Source organism: Brienomyrus brachyistius, unplaced genomic scaffold (genome assembly GCF_023856365.1).
Source record: "Brienomyrus brachyistius isolate T26 unplaced genomic scaffold, BBRACH_0.4 scaffold36, whole genome shotgun sequence".
NCBI lineage: Eukaryota > Metazoa > Chordata > Actinopteri > Osteoglossiformes > Mormyridae > Brienomyrus > Brienomyrus brachyistius.
This window is the reverse complement of record NW_026042311.1, coordinates 1,652,835-1,675,545: the sequence shown is the minus strand read 5'-3', so window position 1 is coordinate 1,675,545 and position 22,711 is coordinate 1,652,835. Positions and strand designations below refer to the sequence as shown.

Sequence of the window (22,711 nt, the reverse complement as noted above, 5' to 3'; positions counted from 1 at the left end):
AGCACGGGACAGAACACTAGTACTCACACCGACTAACATTAAGGCTGGGGGGAGCACGGGACAGAACACTAGTACTCACACCGACTAACATTAAGGCTGGGGGGAGCACGGGACAGAACACTAGTACTCACACCGACTAACATGAAGGCTGTGGGGAGCACGGGACAGAACACTAGTACTCACACCGACTAACATTAAGGCTGGGGGGAGAGCGGGACAGAACACTAGTACTCACACCGACTAACATTAAGGCTGTGGGGAGAGCGGGACAGAACACTAGTACTCACACCGACTAACATGAAGGCTGTGGGGAGCACGGGACAGAACACTAGTACTCACACCGACTAACATCAATCGACGGACGAAAACCAAGGCAAGACATGGACTGAAATAGACAAGGCTGGGCGAAAATAATCGGACACAGCTGGGCAAGATCAGGGACGCACACGTGGATAATCAGGGGGCGTGGCACACACGTGGATAATCAGGGGGCGTGGCACACACGAGGATCGGACGAGCTGGGCATGACAAATATGCAGATTAAGTCTTGGACAAGGTGTATTTTTCTAATTTTTTTTATTACTACTGTAAGTGTTATTTGTGCATCTTTTTTCTCATATTGTACACTCAATTTTTCTTTCTCATTTCTTTAAATGTTTTGCTTTTGTTCCTACAATAAATACAAACCCTTAGTATGACTCAAGGTAGTAGTGCTGTGTCTGGGTTTATCAAAAAGGTGACATTGGCTTGTTTTTAACTTTACACATTGTTTGGATAGATTTATTTTCTTACTTTACAAATTACTGCTTTGATAAATGTGCTTAGATGTGTTTAGTATATGCTCTTCTTGTTTTATCCTGTTCATTTTGTGCTGAAATGCAAAAAAAAAAAAAAAACATATTTAGGTGTAAATTTTTGGGTCTGGGAACGAATTCATTGGTTTTCCATAATTACTTATGTCATAATGTCCAGAAAATTTGGTCTTTGGTTTTTGAGTTATTGCTGAGATATCATTACTCATCTGAAGTGTGTATCAAAACCACAATTCCTGACAATGCTGTTAGCAGTAGCAGAATAGCAGTTAGTGATCAATGCATGGTACGGGGTTATCTTTTTTCATGACGGCTACTATTGCCAGAACTAGCTCTGGAAATATAATTTAAATTGCTAAGTTTTAAATGACTATTAAAAATGAATAAAATGACAATGTTGCCAAAGTAACTGAAAAAAAGAGAATTAGGCCTACAGTAAAAGAGCTTTCTTCAGGGTCTGCGGAACTTACTGCAGGCAGCTATCGCGAAGCGAGGTCACACAGTATTCAAAACAATCTCTTCTTGCCTAAGACATAACAGACCCAATATGCCTCCCCTCCCGGGCTACCAATGTACAATTTTACTTCCACAAATGCATAAGTTACATACAAGCAGTACTGTTTAAAGGGAACGTGGGAATGTAATAAACAATTGCTATGCTCTCAATTTATAGTCTATCAGAGCCTTTGATGCAGCTATTGTGTCTTTGCTTGAAATTGTGAAAATGTCCACCCTGTTGCTGTCACAGATTCAACTACTAAATGCACATCCTGATGATCCGTAACAAGTCTATCAGGATGGCATGGGAATGAATAGGATGGAGATGTTCCATGAGGATGTAAAAAGCTCAGTCTCAACTCTCCAGTGCTGGGCATAGCTTCTTCTACACATCCTAGCCACCAATCATCATCATATGCAGCCGCAACGTAACCTTTGGTGCTTGTAAAGTCGAGTGAATCCGTAAGTGTGCACTTACACTGGACTGATTTGCACACCTCTGATGAATGCAGGGCATTTATTAGCCATATTTACTAGCCATGTGGGCCTTTTCAATGGTGTGGCAAGTACAGGTGTCTGCAATGACATTAATGAAGCTTCCATTAAATTCCATTGTAGCATATTTGTAACTGTCACGACCACGGCGGAGGTAAGCGGTGATCGTGCGGGTTGGCTGGTTCAGAGCAGGCAAACAGGCAGGTATCGGGGCGAAGCTGGGGTCTATTGTGGAACGGGGACTTGGAACAGGAAACAAGACTACCATCACCAAACCACAACTAACTACAATGACAGACAAGGGGAACCGGTCAGACCAGGACTTAAATACACAAAGACTAATCAAAGGAAGCGGACACAGCAGGAGACGATCAGGGTAGTACACGTGGGTAATCAGGGGGCGTGGCACACACGAGGAGCGGATGAGCCGGGCGTGACAGAATCCTTAACTAATGCTGTTACTTACACCTGTGCTTGTTATACTATTCCATGTCAGTTTGGCTGCCATTAAAAAGGCCCATTAGTGATATGAAACCATGTGACGCTACGTTTACATCATGATATCTCAGCAACACCTTAAAAACCAAAGGCCACATTTTCTGGAGATGTTCATGACATTATGATCTAGCTTTAGTAAAAATGTATCAATTTTGAAATATAGATTTTTTTTTTGTTATTGAATTTTACTACTTTAATCAGTTATTACATAGTAATTATTCATATGGGATGGCATATAATTTGGTCAATCTATAGAGCTGGACAAGGTAAATATAGCCAGTCAAAGTCATAGCCCCCCCTCCCCCCAAAAAAAAATAAGTTAAAACTTTGTTTGCCTAAATCTCCCCCAATATTGATCCCAGACACGCCCAATTTCAGTTTCATGAGTTACTCATGTGACCAAATCAGCTGCCAAGTTTCGTTAAAATCCATGATGATGAGGTCCGAAAGTATGATGATTTGACATGGTGCCCCATCCTGCAGCTGAATCAATGTTGGGAGACGATCCTGGCGCTTGCTGGAGTTTCTGCTTGGTTTTGTAAATGGACGGCACCCAGTGGCAAGTCATTGGTACTATTGGTACTATTGGTACAGAGAGAAGCAGATGAGCCCCTCTGTCCTGTCTGGTGACTGTGTGTGGATCCCCCTACAAAAGCACATTTCTGTATATGAGTCAACTATCTCCTATTACTGTGCCTTTGTTTCCTTGTCTGCACACAGACTACACACGACTGAAGCACATTTCTTAGGATATCCTAAGATGGCGGCGCGTGCACACGCAGCGGCTCAGCACTCCGTAAAGTGCTTCTCGTTCTTAGGTATTTTATGGTGTTTGTGGGGACGTGGCTCGGTTCGACAATCCCGGAGGAGGCTATCCAGCTACCCGGACGCACTATACACGCGCCAACAGGGTGATCGACTCCGGTAAGAGCAGAGGAGGTGGACTGTGTGTGTACACAAATAACAGCTGGTGCACAGACGCTAAAATCACTGACACTCATTGCTCCCTGGACTTGGAGTATTGGATTGTAAAGTGTCGCCCCTTTTACCTACCAAGGGAATACTCGGTTGTTATGATCGCTGCTGTTAATACCCCCCCCAAGCTAACACTGCTATAGCTCTGTGCTACTTGCTAACTCCTATTAGAAAGCAACAGAGTGCCCATCCGCCAGGGGTGTGTATAATAGCAGGTGATTTTAACCAAAGCGAATCTGAAGACTGTGCTCCCCAAATTGTACCAGCATGTTCAGTGTCCTACAAGAGGAGCTGACACTGCAGACCATGTGTACAGTAATATCAAGCAGGGTTTTACAGTATCAGCTTTCCCTCATTTGGGCCAGTCTGACCACATCTCCCTGTATGTAACTCCAGCATATAGACCACTCATTAACATGGTGAAACCAGCTCCTAGAGTAAGACGAGGGTGGCCAGAGGGAGCATCTGAACAGCTGCAGGATTGTTTTGACCACACTGACTGGTCCATATTCGAGGATGCTAACATCGACACCTACACCTCCACTGATCTTCACTATATAAAATACTGCATGGTCATTGTCACCAGCACAAAACAAAGTTGTATCTTTCCCAACAACAAGCCATGGATGACCAAAGATGTTCGTCTTTTGCTAAAGATCCGTAACATGGCCTTTAGGTCGGGTGACGCACAACAATACAGCATTGCCAGGTCGGAGCTGAGGAGGGGCGTCAGAGACGCAAAGGCGACCTATAGAAGGCGGGTTGAGAGCCACTTCGGCAGCTCCGATCCCAGGCGCGGATGGCAAGGGATATGGCACATCACAGACCAAAACAGCAGTATCAACTTATCTACCGGCAACAGTGTTCCTTTGGCCGAAGAGCTCGATCACTTCTTCGGCTGCCATGAGAGGGTGGCTACAGAGACTGTTACGGCCCCAGCAGCAGCCATCAACAGGCAGGAGCTCATCCTGCAGAGTACTGATGTAGAACGGACACTTCGCAGTGTCAACATACGGAAAGCAGCTGCTCCTGATGGCGTCCCAGGGCGGGTGCTAAGAGACTGTGCCGTGGAGCTGGCTGGGGTTTTCACAAACACCTTTGATACATCTCTGTCAGTGTGCTCTGTTCCTGCCTGTTTAAAAACCTGCACAGTAGTGCCATTATCAAAACAGACCATAATAACATAATTTTTTTTTTTTTCATTTTCGCCCTCCACCCCTTCCGGGGTATGGGCCGCCAAAGGTAGATCTCCAGAGGTTTCTGTCCTGGGCCATTCTTTCTAGTTGACTCCAGGTGTAGCCCATCCTTGTCATTTCTGCCTCGAGGTCTCGTCTCCAGGTGTTTCTTGGACGGCCTCTCTTCCGCTTGCCTTGGGGGTTCCATCTGAGAGCCTGTCTGGTGATGTTGGTTTGTGGTTTGCGGAGGGTATGCCTTATCCATCCCCATCTTCTCTTCCAGATTTCTGCTTCTACTGAAGGTTGGTAGGTCTTTTCCCATAGGTTGGTGTTACTGATGGTGTCTGGCCAGCGGATGTGGAGAATCTTTCTGAGACAGGTGTTGATGAACGTCTGGATTCTTCGGATGTTGGTTTTGGTTTCCTCCAGGTTTCGGCCCCGTACAACAATACTGACTTCATATTGGAATTGAACAGTCGGATCTTGGTGGTCAAGGTCAGTTCTCTGGAAGCCCAGATGTTCTTGAGCTCGATGAAGGCGGCTCTTGCTTTGCCGATCCTTGCCTTGACGTCTGTATCTGTTCCACCCTGCTGGTCGATGATGCTGCCCAGGTAAGTGAAGGACTGTACCTCCTCCAGGGAACTTCCATTCACCGTGACTGGGTTGTTGCTGTTGGAGTTGGTCTTAAGAATCTTGGTCTTCTCCGTGTGGATGTTGAGTCCAGCCTGTGATGATGTGGTTGCCAGCACATTGATCTTCTCTTCCATCTGCTGTTGACTGTGGGAGAGAAGAGCGAGATCGTCTGCAAAGTCTAGGTCTTCCAATTGGCTCCACAAGGTCCACTGGATTCCATTTCTGCATTCACTGGTGGATGTCTTCATGATCCACTTGATAGCGATGAGGAAGAGGAGCGGGGATAACAAGCACCCCTGTCGGACTCCTGTCTTCACTTGGAAAGTGAAGAAAACAAAGGAACTCATCATTGATTTTAGTAGGAAAAGGGTGGGTCACCAGCCTCTGGTGATAAATGGGGAAGTTGTGGAGAGGGTGTCAACATTCAGGTTCCTGGGCACATACATATCGGTGGCCCTCACCTGGACAAATAACAGAATTTGCTTGATCAGGAAGGTGCAGCAAAGACTGTACTTCCTGAGAGTTCTCAGGAGAATCAACCTGCCACAACATCTGCCGGTGTCCTTCGATCACTGCTCCATTGAGAATAATAATACTAATAATAATAATAATAAATTGTATTTGTATTGCACTTTATATTCTAGCAATTATATTCAGGCTGATACAGTTTGTAAAAACCCTGTAGCTTTGAGCTTAAGGACTTCTGGAAAACTAATAATTCAATTAATCTAAATGGTGGTGAGTTATTTGTGTTCTCTACCGTGAACACCCGTGTACAATAATCATTAAATTCATTTACTATATCAATTTCATTTTCAATTATAAAGCCCTTACTATCCTGTAAATTGGTGATTTCAGCTTTTAGAGCTTTTTTGGAGATTAAACATTGGAAGAAACTTTTAATGTCATTCTTAGCTTTCAGTCTCATACCATTAAAGTTTGCCTTCCTCACAATATACTTTTTTCTTTTGGATTTTGCTCTTCTGACACGAAAATTAGCCTGAAATTTAACCATGTTATGATCACTACTGTCCAGTGGTTCTAAAACCTCTAATTTTCCAATCCTGTCCTGGTTATTAAAGAGAACAAGATCAAGAATGGCATCTCCCCTGGTAGGGATGTTAACAAACTGAGTAAAAAAACAATCCTGTACCACTTCCACCATCTCGACTTCATTTACAGAAGAGCCAGAGACTGTGTCCCACTGTATCCCTGGTAAATTAAAATCACCCATAACCACCACATCATTTTTATTACTCATAATCCTGATGTCGTCATACAACATTCTGCTTTCCTCTGCAGCTACATTAGGTGTCTATAACAAACACTGACAATTAGGCCATTTGAGTCTTTAGCATCTATTTTAGCATCTGTCATTTCCGTACTGGGCATCTTCCCAGTGGGCTGAGGGCTACGGGGACCTTCAGAATTCATTATGCCCCCCCCCCCCCATTATGTACTGGGGATTCCAAAGTGGGGGGGTGGGTTTTAGTCCCACCTAAGATGACTCCTTCTCTTTATCATATTGATTGTTGCGATGAACCAAGGCATTAGAAAGTGTAACAGGAAGCTTCATCACCATACCAGGTCTGAGGCTTAGAACGGCCATGTCCTCTGCTGGGTCTCACTTTGTCTATTGCCAACAGCTTTTACCTGCTTGTCATGCTTACATTAGGCATCGCTTGAGGAAGGCTCATGCTGCACCTCACAGGGGCTTTATAACCTAGGGTCTCTGAAAAGAAGCACTAAGTACCATTATGTGTGTCCAGAGCCCCTTTGCTGTTTAAAGTGGACACACTAAGAAAACACTCACACAGCCCCAACTATGCAGCAGAGTGGTACAGAGGAAGTGTGCTGGGCCCATAACCCAGAGGTCGAGGGATCAAATCCATTCTCTGCTATGTTGTCTCTCTTTTCTTATGCCAAGTTTAAGTGCTTCACAGCAAATTGCTGATCTTTCCTTCATTAAGGCTCTTATCCCCTAGTGTTCAGAGGTTTTCTTAAACTTTGTCATCTTACTCTTGGCCCAGTTTTGCCCCCCTTTCCTCAGCTCTTCTTTGAAACTCTGCTTCTAAGGTCAGCATCCCAGACACCTTTTCACTGATGCTGATGACACTGATAGAGATGGTGAAACATGGCACCAAGATAGAAGAATGAGTGAAGCACCAAGTACTCTAAAGTGTGTTATGATACCCTTTGCTATTTAAAGTAGAAACACTGAGGAAAGACTCAGCTGGTCATTGTTCTACTACCTGCAAGCCGATCATTAGTGCATCTCCAGCCAACCGCCTCTGCTGTTTTACAAAATTCACAGCTAATCAGCTCAAAAATTTGTCAGACTTTTTCCATTTTCTGTTGGCATTTAAACCCCTGACCGCTAGATGGCAGTGTTGTGATCTATCTTCAGCCATCTGACTCATCCACTCCAACGTAAACAGAGTCAAAAACCAAAATGGCAGTGCATGCGGGAACAGCGGCCCGGAGCTTTTCAATGCTACGCTTTTGTTGTGTAATATCTGACAATGTGCTACTGGTTTCTTTGCTTCTAGCACCAGAATTTTTTCTTTATTTTTATTCTTTTTTATTTTTGGTGTATGTATCTTTAGCTTTTATATGTATTTTATCTGTATTTATACTCTGTAAGTGTTAGTCTGTAGTTTTATGCTTACTATGGCGTCTACAGGCTTGCTCCAAATGACATCTCATTGTATTTTCACAGTGACAATAAAAGCATCTCACCTTATCCAAGGTTGGAGGTTGGATAAGGGCGCACCGCTAAAGTTTAGCTTTAGCAAACCTAGCAAAGAGTGCTTCGTTACAGGATGGAAGACGGCCAGGCCCACGGGCAGCCTGGCCCACTCATTTCTGATTGGTCAGAAATTACACTGTCTCTCAGATCTGATTCATTGACTATTTCCTCTATGTATTTCTGCGTCGTCTTGCTCCGTGAAAATTAGCAACAATTTTGTACCAAATTCAATACAGGAGAGACTTCATGCTAATCTGTAGAAAATAATCTGAATAACCTATCAAGTCAAGAGCTTCAGGATGAATGATCTAAATAAAAAGGTAAAAGTGAAAGATTTTGCCTGACTTTCTCCAGCTTTGTCTGAAACATCATCTCTATCTTACAAAGGTGTTAAATACCGTTATATCATTATGGAAGGTTTACTGTTGATCACTTGAGATTACAGTCTTCATGTGCGTCTTTTTATTCATATAAACCCTCGTCTTTAATGTATAAGAGCAGGGTATCCGCAGATTCTTAAAAAATGTTACACTGGATTTTCCAAAATTGAGGCCTTAAATATCTTTAAAAATGACTAGTAGTCCTTAAATCCAGAGTTCAAAGGTCTTAAAATACCACAGACCCAGTAAACAAGATTGCTATATGTTTTTCTGGTAATCTATAAAGAATTTGGTGAATTTCTAATTGGTGTTTTGCATTTTTGTGTATGAGATCGGAATGAGCGGAACCGCCAACATTTCCGGTTGTGTTTGTGGGAGGGGCGCTATTTCAGGGACGCACATTAGCAGTTTGTTGCTAGTGGACACGTCATTCATGGAGAAGTGCAAGTTTAACGTTAACTGGGTTGGATAATCCCACATTTGCGACATGGTTAAAAGCAGTTCCAGGTAATAGCTATGAGACCCCCTGTATGCTGTGCAAGAAGCTTTTTAAACTTGGTTCAGTGGGAGTTAAAGCTGTAGAGTCACATATGCACAGCGTGAAGCACAAAGCTGCTGCCATAACCCGCCAACAGGCGCCTGCCATTTCTCACTTCTGTTCCGTCTCAACAGTTTCTCAGACTTCAGCTCCATCTCAGAACCCAGCAGCGACCGCCACATCAGTTACAGTGACAGACCTCAGGACTACCTTTGGGTCCAGCGCTACCCTCCAGGCAGAGGTACTGTGGTGCCTGCACAGCGTAACAAGACACCAATCCTACAGCGCTAATGAGGGAGTTGGGGATGTGTTTCTGTGTGTCCATTCATTCCTACATAGAGTTTTAATCCCGTTTACATGAAAAGCTGTAGTTATATTGCCCCTGACAATTCCAAATTTCTATTTGCAGCAAACTGACAACCCGAATAAGCCCAGGACACTGGAAAATACTTGAACAACGTGGTAAAGTGGGTTTCAGTTTTTTATGTTGTTACATTTGTATGTTTCCCGACTAGGAAATCGCAATAAACTTCACGTGTGGTAAAGACAAAACAGCCTATTTCACAAGATTTGATTTGGCTCCTGACATCATTAAACTCAGTGCCAGTTTTACTTTGATGTTTGATGAGACCCTCAACCAAACAACTAAAACCAAGCAACTGGACCTGCATGCTTGTTACTGGAGAGAGAATCAAGTCCAGTCCAGATAGCTGGGATCCCAATTCATGGGTCATAGAACACCCAAGGATTTACTACACCACTTTAAAGTAAGTTATAAGCCAACACTAATATCTAAATCTAAATACCTGTAGTCTAACTATAGCTGTTTTGTTTTGAAATGATGCATTATTATTATTCTTGCATTCGTGTTGGAATCTGTAACAGAGAACACATTTTATTTTTCAACTGGAAAATGTGTAAATCTAAAAAAAACAACACATTTTTGAAAATTTCACAATAATAAAATATGACTTTCCCGTGCAGCAGTTCTAAGTTTTACTTGTTGTGATAGATGATCACCTAGTCTATATATGCTTGATAAATGACACTCAGTTTTCAGCTGCTTTCAGTCTCCATGGATGGACCAAATGTAAACTGGAAGTTTTTATAACTGCTTCATGAAGAACAGCGTGAGCAGTATGAGGGCACTCAGCTGATTGTGGTTGGGAGCTGTGGCCTTCAAACCCCATATAATGCCAGCAAATGTGGTTTCTCCTTATGGCAGCTAGAGGAAGTTTGAAAGCCATTTGTATTCTCTTCCATAGTGTGCCAGCAAGGAGAGAGGACTTCACTGCATCCTCCACTTGCATCCTGTAGCCACCGATGGCTTAAACTTACCAGTAGCAGAGAGCCCTGGAGGTGTGGCCGTCTCTGACCAGGTACCTGGATGCAGTCAGAATGAGGAAGCTACCAAATCCAGGAACTGCATTGTGTGACACCCTTGAAGCTGCTCAGACAGACCCCCTCATCTTCGCAAAGCTACATTTCTACATTTCTGCTATCACCAGGACCTTCACTCCTTTCTTGACAAGATATCAAACTGATGAACCAGTGATGCCATTCTTAGCCACAGACTTGGCTGAGTTGATGAAGGTAATATCCTAGCATTGGACAGGTTGATGTTGCAAATTTATTTCAGTGTGTGTACATTTCTCCCTGATGTAGGAATTATTAGCTCAGGTAAATTTTAATATCTCCACCAATATGTTTTGAAATTAATTAACTTTTAATTAATTATTATTTAATGCTGATTATTAACCAATTGTTATGCCGAATGGTCGGCTCCTCCAAACTCAATTGCGAATCCCCGATATCTGTTAATGTGAGACTTAAATGGGATTCATTAATAACCAGTATCGCTTAATAACCTGGGTTAGTAGGCTCGTCCAGCGAGCTGCGTCACCAGGTAATGTAAACGATCGGTAGCGAAGCTCCCCTCACGGCCGATGAGAGAGAGTCTCGCGATATTTCAGGCGAGTTTAGAGGTTTCAGAGCGTAGTAGCCAGATCGCACAGAGGCAGGGACTATTGTGAGCACTCAATGACGGAGGCTGAAGTTGTGTAAAAGACATGCATTTATTCCTACAACTAACATAAGACAGACATTACACCTAACAAACAATAAACATGGAATAACGGAATAGACACAAACGATGTAATCATGAAAATGCAATGACCAGATTTAAAATGATTAACCTGAAAAGGGAAAAACTGTTCTGCAAAGCAAGCAGTTTGTAGGAATATAAACCTAAAGGAATATAGCAGGTGAATAGGACAGTTTAGGTTGTTAGAAAGGAAAGGAAGTTGGTTTACTTGGATGCAGGAAAGAGGGAGGTCTTTGCAGTTGGTTGCAGTGGCTGATGAGCTGATGGGTGATGGCTCTCAGGGAGGCGCGGTGTTTGCAGCGGTTGTTGGAGTGGAGTCCCTCCGGTTCTTTCTTCTGGTGAAGCTTGTGCTGAGTTGCAGTTCTTTGGGTCTTCACCGACGGGCTTCAAGAACGCTGCTTGTTTCTCCTTTTTCTCCCCTTTTTCTCCCGATTTTCTCCTGGGCTGATGGTCTTTGTTTCCTCTGTTCCGCTCTCCTCCACTCCGCTGATGTTCTGAGATGCCAGGTTTTATAGCATAAGGTTCGTGATTAGGAGTGACCAGGAATTTGAGTCCTAAACCAATGGCTGACCATCCATTTGGCGGGCTTTCGGAAGGGGGTCGGTATCAGTCCTTTTGGGATTTATGACCAGACTGACTTCTCTGGTAATGGTGATTTTCATTAGGCTGGTGTAACTTTTGATATGTCCACTTTTGTGGTAACCATTGACCAGATTTGGAAACTGGAGTGATTTTCCTTCGGTTTGATACCAAACATGCCGTACCAGCCTAGCGGTTCACACCAAATACCATCTGTGATGATTAATTAATGATTACTTATATTATGCTATTATGTTATGTTCTATTACTCACACCAGTATATGGTACAGGTGGTTTAGGTTGTACCTCAACAGATATTACCCTTTATACAGACATTATATGACATATTCTCATGTCATAAGCACATCTTACCCTTAGATAGGCATGGTAGAATACAAAGATCAGATAAGGGTTGCCGAGGAATGTGGCAAAGAAAAGGGGGGGGAGAAGGTTTGTAAAACAAAGAAAAAGAATCTCCAAAAGTTAAGACACATTCGAACATAACCTGTACATATCTGTATATTAAGACTAGTAGTCAAGAGTAAATACATATACAGATATACAAAAGCCAAACTTAAAAGAAACTTTCTTTGGGGTGTTGGTCTGTTCGGTGAGTGGTATGTAAGGCAGGATGTCTGGGGAGGGGGTTGTGTGCCAAGTCGAGGGACCCCTGTCCTTGGGGTCCACTCTGCTGTCTGTAGGTCATTAAAACTTTGAGCAATAAAAGTTGGAGTGCTGGCCTCCCTGGTTATCTATGTGTGTGGGGTCACAAACCCCCCTTTGGGGCCTAGGTCGATGTGTGCCTCTCGTACCAGGGTAGGCCTTGTCTCAGGCCACCTGGAATTTAAGCTTTGTGATATGTGCATGTGTGATCCTACACTGAACATAATCAGTCCTCAGGTTAGTGTTTTACCTTTTATCTGATTAATATGAATGATTTATTAATTATATACAGATACCCACACCCACACATCCATCCATCCATTTTCCAAACCGCTTATCCTACTAGGTCGCGGGGGGTCCGGAGCCTATCCCGGATGCAATGGGCACGAGGCAAGGAACAACCCAGGATGGGGGGCCAGCCCATCGCAGGGCACACTCACACACCATTCACTCACACATGCACACCTACGGGCAATTCAGCAACTCCAATTAGCCTCAGCATGTTTTTGGACTGTGGGGGGAAACCGGAGTACCCAGAGGAAACCCCACGACGACACGGGGAGAACATGCAAACTCCGCACACATGTGACCCAGGCGGAGACTCGAACCCGGGTCCCAGAGGTGTGAGGCGACAGTGCTAACCACTGCACCACCATGCCGCCCCTAATTAATGAACATATATATATATATATATATATGAGGCAATACAGAAATTCTGTTCTGTAAAATTAAGTTTGTTGAAAGCTAAATAAATTGCCGTGCATAGGCTACAGTGAAATTAGGTTGGTAAGAGCTTTTTTTTAACGTTAGTACTACTAAATCTCATTATGGCGGCGTCAGTCAGACGTAAACACGCGAGAGTCTGACTGCTGTCAACGACGTTGTGTGGCGCTAGCGGCAGGCGGTTGTCATGGTTACTTTGCCACAAACCAGCCGAAGTTCGCGCCCTTTGAGTAAGACATGTCAGGCGTTCGAGCTCCGGCAAACAAAACCAAAGCCGGATTTATTTAGATAATTTCTGCTTAAACTTTATTAAACTAATACATGTATGTTCCGTGGTAATTTTTGTACTTATCGATGTAGCTGGGTTTCGATAATTTAGAAGTTAATTGCGACTTTTTAGCTGGTTAGCTAGTTCTTGCTAGTTGGTACAAGCATTGCACTGTGTTTTCGTTGGTGTACCTCTGGGTTTTTTGTGTCTGTTAATCTATTAACTACTACAGGGAAGTTTACATCGTGTTTGATAGTGAGTCAGAAATACCTGTGTATTAATATGTTTTTCGGGTTGTGTGATTTCCATACATGTATATAGTTGCCACTTGGTTTATCATAGCTTGGTGTTAACTACAGATCTGATTTGGGATTCTGAAATTGCCCTGGTGTGCAGCACATGTCACACTGTCTTCTGATTACTGGTTGCATTTACAACATGCCACATTACATATAAGTCACAGTATTTTGTGTGTCAGGTATAGAGATGAATATTATTTTTTTGGATAAATTCAGTTAAACTAATTGAGAGTTAGCTGTAGTAAGCTGCCCTACACACAAACGCTGTGACCCCAGAGGTGAGCTGCTGTTCACCCAAACGCCCTGATTCCACAGGAAGGCTCACATCCAACCGAACACCGTGACCCCAGAGCTAAGCTGACATGTACCCAAACACCCTGATCGCAGAGTTAAGCTGTCATCTACTCAGATGCCCTAATTCCAAAGGTAAAGCTCTTATCCAACCAACTGCATCCAACCAAGCGCCTTGACTCCAGCGTTAAGATGACATAAACCCAAACACTCTGATAAAAGAGGTATGTTTTCATCCACTCAGGCTCCTTGATCCCAGTGGTAAGCTGCCGTCTACCGAAACACCCTGATCACAGAGGCAAACCACTGTCCGCCCAAACACCCTGATCCCAGATGTAGGCTGCCATCCACGCAAACACATTGTTCCCAGAAGTAATCTGCCATTCACCCAACCATGCTGATCCCAGAGGTAAACTACCTTCCATCTAACCGCCTTGTTCTCTGGGGTAAGCTGACATTTACCCAAATACCCTGATCCCAGAGGTAAGCTGCGGTCTACCCAAACACGCAGACCCCTCAGGTAAGCTCACAGTCACGCAAATGTCCTAACCCCAGAGGTAGGCTGCCTGTGACCCAGCCCCCTGACCCCTGAGGTAACCTCGCTTCCACCTAAACACTCTGATCTCAGAGGCAAGCTGACATTTGCCCAAACACCCTGATCACAGAAAGAAGCTGCCATCCACCTAAACGACCTACCCCTAGAGGTAAGCTGACATCCATCTAACTGCCTTGATCCTAGGCTGCCCCAGTACGTCTAGGTGGTGACAATCCATCCTACAGGGTTGACATGATGTGCTTTCCTGAAGCACACAAAGGACACCTCGGGTTTTATGTAAGTTTGCTTTCTTTTTCTGTGCTTGTGTTTTATTTGGTTTGGATTTTATTTAATGGCATGTACAGAATTTACTGAGCACTTTTTTGATGTTGATCACTGTTAGCACATATTCATCAGTATTAACATTATTAACATTTTATTTTATCTGTTGTGCTGTTTATTCTGTGATTGACCTATTTTATTCCTATAAGGTTACTGCTTTTATGTGTTTTAGGAAGGTGTATGACAGTGTTTTAGCCCGACCCTTGTGCAGAGGTCGGAAGTCTGCGGGTATGTTCCTTTTTGAACTTTTTCTTTTTGTCTTAACTTTTTATTGGCATGCATATAAGGTAACATTTTAATTGTTTTATTGGCCATGTAATTAGATTTTAATGGTGTATAATTGTATTTGCTGGTGGAATTGCTCTTTTGCCTGTTTTAAGGGTAATAGTTCTGCAGGTAGTTCTATTTGTTAAATGTTATCCTTAAAATTCTTATTGTACTGGGTTGGCATTGATTTGCATGGTGTTTCAGCCTTTTAGATTGTGATTTTGTGTTAATGCAAGTAGTACAAGCATAATATTATTTAAAAATCGGCGGGGTGCAGTCTGCGGGTATCGCTTCTTGGCCTTTTGGCTAAGATCAAGTGGATTTTACTGACTTTTTACTGCTTTTTTACGGACTGCGTCGGGTTTTTTAGAGGGAGGCACGGTGAACCTAAGGCATGACCAGCAGGTGGTTTGACCGCCGCTGCCACGGGGCGACCCGTGCCTTCCTTTTTAGCCTTTTATCCCTGCTTTTATTTCTGTTTTTAGTAGGCTGGGGATCCCGCAGTGGCTGGTGGCTTGTCCGCCGCCCTGCTGGGCGAACTGGTGTTTTTTTTTTTAGCTGCTTTTATAGTTTAGCTCTGCTCGACTCATCCCAGATTGGCGGGCGGCGGGACCACGGCGGCAGAAGGACTCTGCTCCAGCGGCGACGTCGGTGGACCTTCCCGGATGGCAACGGCCGGCGGACCATCGAGGAAGCCCTTCAGCGGGCTGTGGCTGGTAGCAGGCGGGGGCCTGCGGAATACCGCCCGGTTCTGCTGGAGGGCTGAGGAGGAGGTGGGCACCTTCCCCGACCGGCTGGCCTTCATCCAGGAGGTGGCCTTCAAAGCACTGGGCCTTCGTATTCTTTGCGTACAGCGGAATGGCCCCTTCCAATTCTTTGAGGTCACCTTGTCCACCGACGAGAGTTACACCAAGGTCCTGGAGCGGAGCAAGGAGGGGGCCCAGCACCCCCTCCTCGGACGTTACAACATCGAGCCGCTGTGGTGGCCCGACAAGCGGGTAATAACAGTCCATTGTTTCAACCCGCATGTTACCGCCGAGGCCGTTTCCCAATTTCTGACAAAGTATGTGGATCTTCTTCCTGGCCACAGGGACATCCGGGATGAGCTGGGGATCTGGACTGGCCGACGCCAGTTCCAGGCCCGCCTGCGCCCAGACGCTAATGGGGCAGGCGGTTTTAGCCACCCCCCAGCCTATTTTACTCTACAGGGCAATAAGGCATACCTTTTTTATTCTGGACAGCCTCCCTTCTGCCGGCAGTGCCACAGCTTTGGACACACCCTGGAGGGATGCGCCAATCTGCGCTGCCGCAACTGCCTGGAGTCGGGGCACATGGCCAGGGACTGCAAGGGCCCCCGTCGCTGCAAACAATGCAACGGCGAGGACCATCTGGCTCGTTCCTGCCCACAGAAAAAGACTACATATGCCGACGCTCTGTCGGGTAACAGAGCAGTCGGCACGGAGAATGGTGGGGGAGCTCTAGCCCCCACGACTGGGCAGGAACAGCCGGCGACGGGGGCAGGAGGAGAAGCCCTGGTCGAGGTGGAGGAGGCCCCTTCGAGTGCGACACCAATGCAGGAGGGGTCTCCGAACAAGGTGGAGCAGCTCGCCCTGGCTCCAGGCGTCAGCAGCAGGCGAAAGAAGAGCGGTGCATCCCCCCGGGGGAGGAAGAAGAGCAGAAGGGAGGCGCAACCCAACGCATCCAGCCCTCCGGCGGCCACCTCGCCAGCAGTGGCGGCCGGGGACCAAGGCCGACAGTGTCCCCCCTCCCCGATGTTAGAGGCCCTCCCTTTCCTGATGTACCCCCTGTGCTGCTGTTGGTTGATTCTCAGTGTTAGTAGTTTGTGAGCCATGCCTGCCATGGACCCCAAAGGGGGGCCGTGCCTGTGGCGGGCTGGGAGTGGAATTTCCCTGGGTCATAGGGTTTTTGCCCTCCCTCCTAGGCTGGATGGACAGGATTGTGTGTGGGACTCCTTGGAGTCCCAAAGGGGGAAATATATGGAATATTATTTAGCACTATATAACGTAGAATACAAGTATTATGATATTATTAAAAAGTGTCAAATATCCATGATGTAATCATTACAATATAAACATTGCTTTGTGTTGATTACAATATAATCAACTGAGTATGTATTTGCACCTTTTGTTAGTCTGAGATTCTGTTATCTACTTTATGTTAGTCCTGAATCTATGAATATTCTTTTATTAACGTATATTTTATCACAATGTTAAAGGATAAATATATTATCAACCTTTTAGTTAGACAATGTGTAAAAGGCTGAAACTGCCTAGGTTTACTACTGAAGGAAGGGATTCGCCTGAGTTCACCAGAAGTTCACGGCTGAGCATTTTTAAAAACCCAAGTGGAGCTGCTCGCGCCACCATTATGTTCAGCCGAGAGACCAAACGGTAAAAGAAATGATGGACAAACTTGTGACCTAGGGGTGTGGATTAAGGGAAAAAACAATTATTGTGAATGGCTGAAGGAATGATGATGCTTAAGTGACAAGATATTGTTAAATGATAAGAACTTATAAAAATTGGTGTAAAACAGTATTGGACACACTTTTACGTGTCCAGCCTTGGTTGTAACTTAATTGTTGCAATAAAGACTGAATTCTGGATACTGCACAAGCGGACCTCTGACTTCTGATTTGGCGGGGAAGGAGAAAAAACCACGACAGCATCTCACTCAAGGGCGCTGATTGGCTGAATTCATGTTGCTATGTGCATATCTTGTCATAGAAGTTCTAGAATTTTCAAGTATTATATAACTTTGACCTATCACCAGTGGAGCTCATTCTTGATCAAGATGGCTAGGTAAGTGGTAGACTTCTATACAGTTCTGAACTAGGATTAAATATTGGCACTTGATTTTTGAGTCCCCCAAAATACATTTTGCAGGGGGGTGGGGGCGGGTCCCCCACAAAAGAATTAGCGCAGTGATGGGGACGGGGGCAGGGCGATCCTGGGTTAACACTGATCAACCGGCTAACATTGACTGCTAATGACAATTTGCTGAACAAGAGGGCAAGGTGGTCTTCCACAATGCACTGCTACACTGTTACTTATACATTTTGGTACTTGGGGAGTGGCAAAGAAAAACCAGTTTTAAACTTTTTTGGCGATTTCTCTCGAAATAAAATCAGTTACTGATTTTCATCCATAATCATCGTTATCGTCAACGACATTTATTTTTAGACTAAAACGAGACGATATCTAAATAAAAATGATTTTGCGAGACCTAAGACTATGACGAAGCGTATTAACACTTTCGTCAACAAATAAAAACGAGAGGAAAATGTTTGCCAGAGACGACATACAATCAGAACTAATGTAGTTCGCATAAGGCAGGGGTATTCAGCTAAAAGTTAAAGAGGTCCATTTGGAGAATTTCTTGAAGCGAAGGTCTGGAAGATCATAATGTCTAACTCTTTAGTGTGACATATTAAGTATCCTATTAGTTGTATCAACATTGCATGTAATCAAAATCTAACTATAAAATTAATTCAGTACAATTCAAAGACTTTTTGACAATATTTATTGTTACGTGACATAGAGCTGAACATACATGTATGAGTGCCGATATGTTTTATAATGTTCTCTCATTTACTAGGTTTAAAATGACAAAAGTTTTAAAAGTATACAGGACTGCATTTCAAAATTAGATAAAATAAAGTGCTTAACTTAAACCGTAAAGGAAAGAAGGAGGAAGAAGCCCCAGTTCTGTGTAACATGTCATCTTGGAGGGAACCTGTTACTCAGGAACAAAGGGAGTCAAAAAGGCATAAGGACCCGTTCTCCGTGCCTGGATATGAGACCCACCACTGGCCTAGAGAAAGATACTGGTCGCGACAGCCACCAAAGACAGTCATTGATGAAAATATCATCCTGGGCTTCTGCAATGGCCTGATGGCTTTTTCACTGTCGTGAAAATTATGAATTTTAAGACTATTTATTATGTAATAAAAATTTCAAGCTAATGCTGTCTCAGCCAAATTCTGTCCTCTATGTCCATCAATAATGCAATGAAAAAGAAAATATATCAAGCATCTCAGTAGATACTGACTGTATTGAATTGCACTGGGATAGTGAATCCCTGGGAGAAAGTTAGATGTAGGCAGGGTTTCATCTATTCTGTTATATAATCATGTGTGACAAATTGCAGTAATGGAAAAAAATAATCCTATTAGAATCTTACATACCTGGATCATGTCCCCCCTTAGTCTCCTTTGCTCAAGGCTGAATAGATTCAGCTCAGCTAACCTCACTTCATAAGACATTCCTCTAAGACCAGGAATCATTCTTGTAGCCCTACGTTGAACCCTTTTAAAGGCAGCAATGTCCTTTTTAAGGTAAGCTGGATTTATGAATTTAACGCTATTGTGCATTTAAAACACACAAATAGTTCAAATCAGCAGTTATGGTTTTAACGGTAAGGTGACCAAACCTGCACACAATATTCTAGGTGGGCTCTTACCAAGGAATTATATAATCTAAATATCACCTCCCTTGACCTAAACTACACACAGCTAGAGATGTAACCCAATATCTTACTGGCCTTTTTAATTGCTTCCCCACATTTGTGAGAGTGGGACATGGCAGCATCAACATACACACCAAGGGTAGTCTACCATTTTGTCTTAGATTATAGCTTCCATTACTTTTCCAGAAGCCTATAGTTTGATGGATTACTTCTATCCTTTTCAATATGAGTGTTATATTAGCATGCTTCCAATCAGAAGGTACCACAACAACAGATACAGATTTATGAAATTATTAAAGGTCGACAAATAATATCCCTTATCTCTTTTAAAACTATAGGTAAGATGCTGTTATGATATCCTGTCTAGGGTTGGAGTGTAACAGTATTCACGGGAAAGGAGAATGGGATAAAGGGACAAACAGGGTGAGGGCAACAAGGGAACACCAGTGGACAAAGGGATATTTTTTTGTATTTTATTCATACAAAATACTGACACTAGGAACTAAAACTGGGCCGTCACTGGATCTTCCAACAGAACCATGATCCTAAGCACATGTCCAAATCAACACAAAAATAGTTAGCTGACTATAGGATGAAGCTTCTGCCATGGTCATCTCAGTCCCCTGACCTGAACCTCCCTGGGATCAGTGGAAGACTACAACCACTTCCTATACAACCACTTCCTACAGTGGTGGCCAGGAGCACCAGTGCAAGGGATGAGCACCCCAGGAGCCGGGCAGCGTGCCTTCCTGGGGCAACCCGATGGATCCAGCACAATCCCCTCATGACTCCAGCCGGAAGAGTGAGCGGACACAATCCACTCACCTACAGTAGAGGGGAGCTTCTCCAACTGCGGTCGTCTATCACCTCAAGGCCGGCAGTTGCTCTTCCTCCGGAGTTTCGCCTGAGGAAAAGAGGTAGGCGAGGAGGTGTACGCTCCAAGCTGAGGAGGAGACCCTTCAGACCACCGCTACTGCCCATCATACTGGCTAATGTATGTTCACTCCAGAATAAAATGGACTTATTGCATGCCAAGTGTCGGGTGGAGCGGTATCACCTGTGTTATTGCCCTGACTGAAACCTGGCTTGATGACACCATCTCAGACTCAGGTTATTCTCTCCAATCAAATCTGGTTATTCTCTCCAATTTTATGATCTGGCGGACTGACAGGACGTCTCAGTCAGGTAAGAAGTGGGGTGGTAGGGTCTGCATCTTTGTCAACAAGCGTTGGTACACGAATCTTAAAGTACACCGCATTGTTTGTACACCTGACAGAGATGCTGATTCTATCTGTACGCCCCTTCTACCTTCCGTGGGAATTCCCTACTGTAGTAATTAGCTGTGTCTACATTCCACCAAGCACCAACACCAAGGCAGCGGCGGAGCTAGTGTGTGAGGACGCCAGCTCCATGACGGCAAGATATCGTGACGCCCCGGAGTTACTGCGAGTGATTTTAACAACTGTAATGTCAACGCTGTTTTGCCATCTTTTTATCAGTATGTGGATATTCCCACTAGGAAGCTTAATACTCTGGACTTATGTTACAGTAACATCTCTGACGCCTTCATCGCGCGTGTACATCCTCCACTTGGCCACTCTGACCACAATGTTGTGTTCCTGCTACCTCACTGCAAACCAGAACTGAAGCGCATTAAACCGCATGTGCACCTGGCCACCCTCTGGTCGGAGGAGGCAATTGAACGACTATAAGGTTCACTTGCATATACAGATTGGGACATTTTCCAGGGTGATCAAAACCATAAAGTTTCTGTAATTACAGACTACATCAAGTTTTGTATTTATTCCACTATTCCCACCAGAACTGTCTGGAGATATCCTACCTACAGACCCAGTATCACTTCCCATGTTAAGCACAGCTTGAAGGAAAAACACAAAGCATTTCTATGCAAGGACTGATCTTCTGTCCAGTCACTCAGTAGACAAGTAAAGAATGAGATAATCAATGCCAGACTCAAATATAAGGGTTGGCTGGAGCAGGAGTTCAGTACAATGAACACCAAACAGGCCTTTTGGTTACTCACTGGTCAAATACCCTACCATGGCCTTCATCCCATAGGCACTGATCTTACAACTTTTGCTGACTCCTTAAACTCCTTCTATACAATGTTCGATAACCAGGACTACTCTGCTGTCTGTGAGGAGCTGCTCAATGGCCTTCCCTCTGACAATCCTACAAACCCTCCCTTTACTGTAGAGAACATGAGGCAGCAGCTAAGCAGATGCAAAGCTGGCAAGGCTGCCAGGCCTGATCGTGTACCAGCTAAAGTTTTGAAGCTATTCGCCACAGAACAAGCTCCTATCCTTCATTCCATCCTCTGAAACTCATATAGATTGGTGATCATTCCTAAAGTTCGGAAAACTTCTACCATCGTCCCGGGTACTAAGAAACCTCGTCCCTCTGAGCTAAATCATTACCGGCCAGTAGCACTCACATCGATAATAATGAAATGCCTAAAGAAAATTATACTCCATATCATCCAGCCAGCTGTCAGACCGCAGCTGGACTCAGACCAGTTTGCCTCCTGGGTGAAGAGCGGAACAGAGGGTACTGTAGTATGTCTCCTCCACTCCCTTCTCCAACACCTTGAATCTCCAGGCACCTTCGCTACTGTCCTCTTCATTAACTCCAGTTAAGCTTTTAATATCATTCAACGGCACCAGATGATCAAGAAGCTTCTTCAATTGAACATATCCCCATCTCTCATCCGTTGGGTCCATAATTTCCTCAGCAATAGACCACAGATTGTAAGGATAGGCACAGCCAAATCAGCAACTGTGATCAACAACACTGGACCCCCTCAAGGGTGTGTCCTCAGCCCCTTCCTCTTTACACTCTATACCAATGACTGCATTATTTTTCTAACTTTTTCAGTGTAAGATGAAGCTACTTCAGAAAATGTACATTTTTTCTAACCCTTTTCACAAATATTTACATGGGGTGCCAATAATTGTGTCGGCTCCCCTCCTGGAGCCGACACCTTATCGTGGTGGAGGGGTTTGCGTGTTACAATGATCCCAGGAGCTATGTTGTCTGGGGCTTTATGCCCCTGGTAGGGTCACCCAAGGCAAACAGGTCCTGGGTGAGGAACCAGACGAAGTACGGCTCAAAAACCCCTTTATGATGAGAAAAATCTTGGATTCACGGTTTCCCTTGCCCGGACGCGGGTCACCGGGGCCCCCCCCTGGAGCCAGGCCTGGGGGTGGGGCTCGATGGCGAGCGCCTGGCGGCCAGGCCTACACCCATGGGGCCTGGTCGGGCGCTGCCCGAACAAGGCACGTGGGTCCCCCCTCCAATGGGCTCACCACCCATGGGAGGAGCCATAGGGGTCGGGTGCGAGGTGATCTGGGCGGCGGCCAAAGGCGGGGACCTTGGCGG

The 22,711-nt window shown here is 44.6% G+C and overlaps 2 protein-coding genes across 7 annotated transcripts in view; both read left to right on the top strand.

Annotated features, from left to right (window-relative positions):
- Positions 1–22,711, top strand: part of LOC125721947 (uncharacterized) — a 235,463-nt gene that overhangs the window by 141,044 nt on the left and 71,708 nt on the right. The window lies entirely within an intron of this gene.
- Positions 13,037–17,365, top strand: LOC125721943 (zinc finger CCHC domain-containing protein 3-like). Of its 6 annotated transcripts, none has more exons than XM_048998179.1 (6): positions 13,043–13,145; positions 13,705–13,815; positions 13,925–13,941; positions 14,420–14,512; positions 14,730–14,785; positions 15,420–17,365. In XM_048998179.1, the coding sequence occupies exon 6, from the start codon at positions 15,490–15,492 to the stop codon at positions 16,669–16,671; it is 1,182 nt and encodes a 393-aa protein (XP_048854136.1). In that variant the 5' UTR covers positions 13,043–13,145; positions 13,705–13,815; positions 13,925–13,941; positions 14,420–14,512; positions 14,730–14,785; positions 15,420–15,489; the 3' UTR covers positions 16,672–17,365. The 6 variants fall into 6 exon arrangements, with proteins under 6 accessions (XP_048854133.1, XP_048854136.1, XP_048854137.1 ...); XM_048998180.1 differs by having other exon boundaries at positions 13,925–14,512; positions 15,420–15,818; positions 15,915–17,365; XM_048998181.1 differs by having other exon boundaries at positions 13,925–14,512; positions 15,420–15,822; positions 15,915–17,365.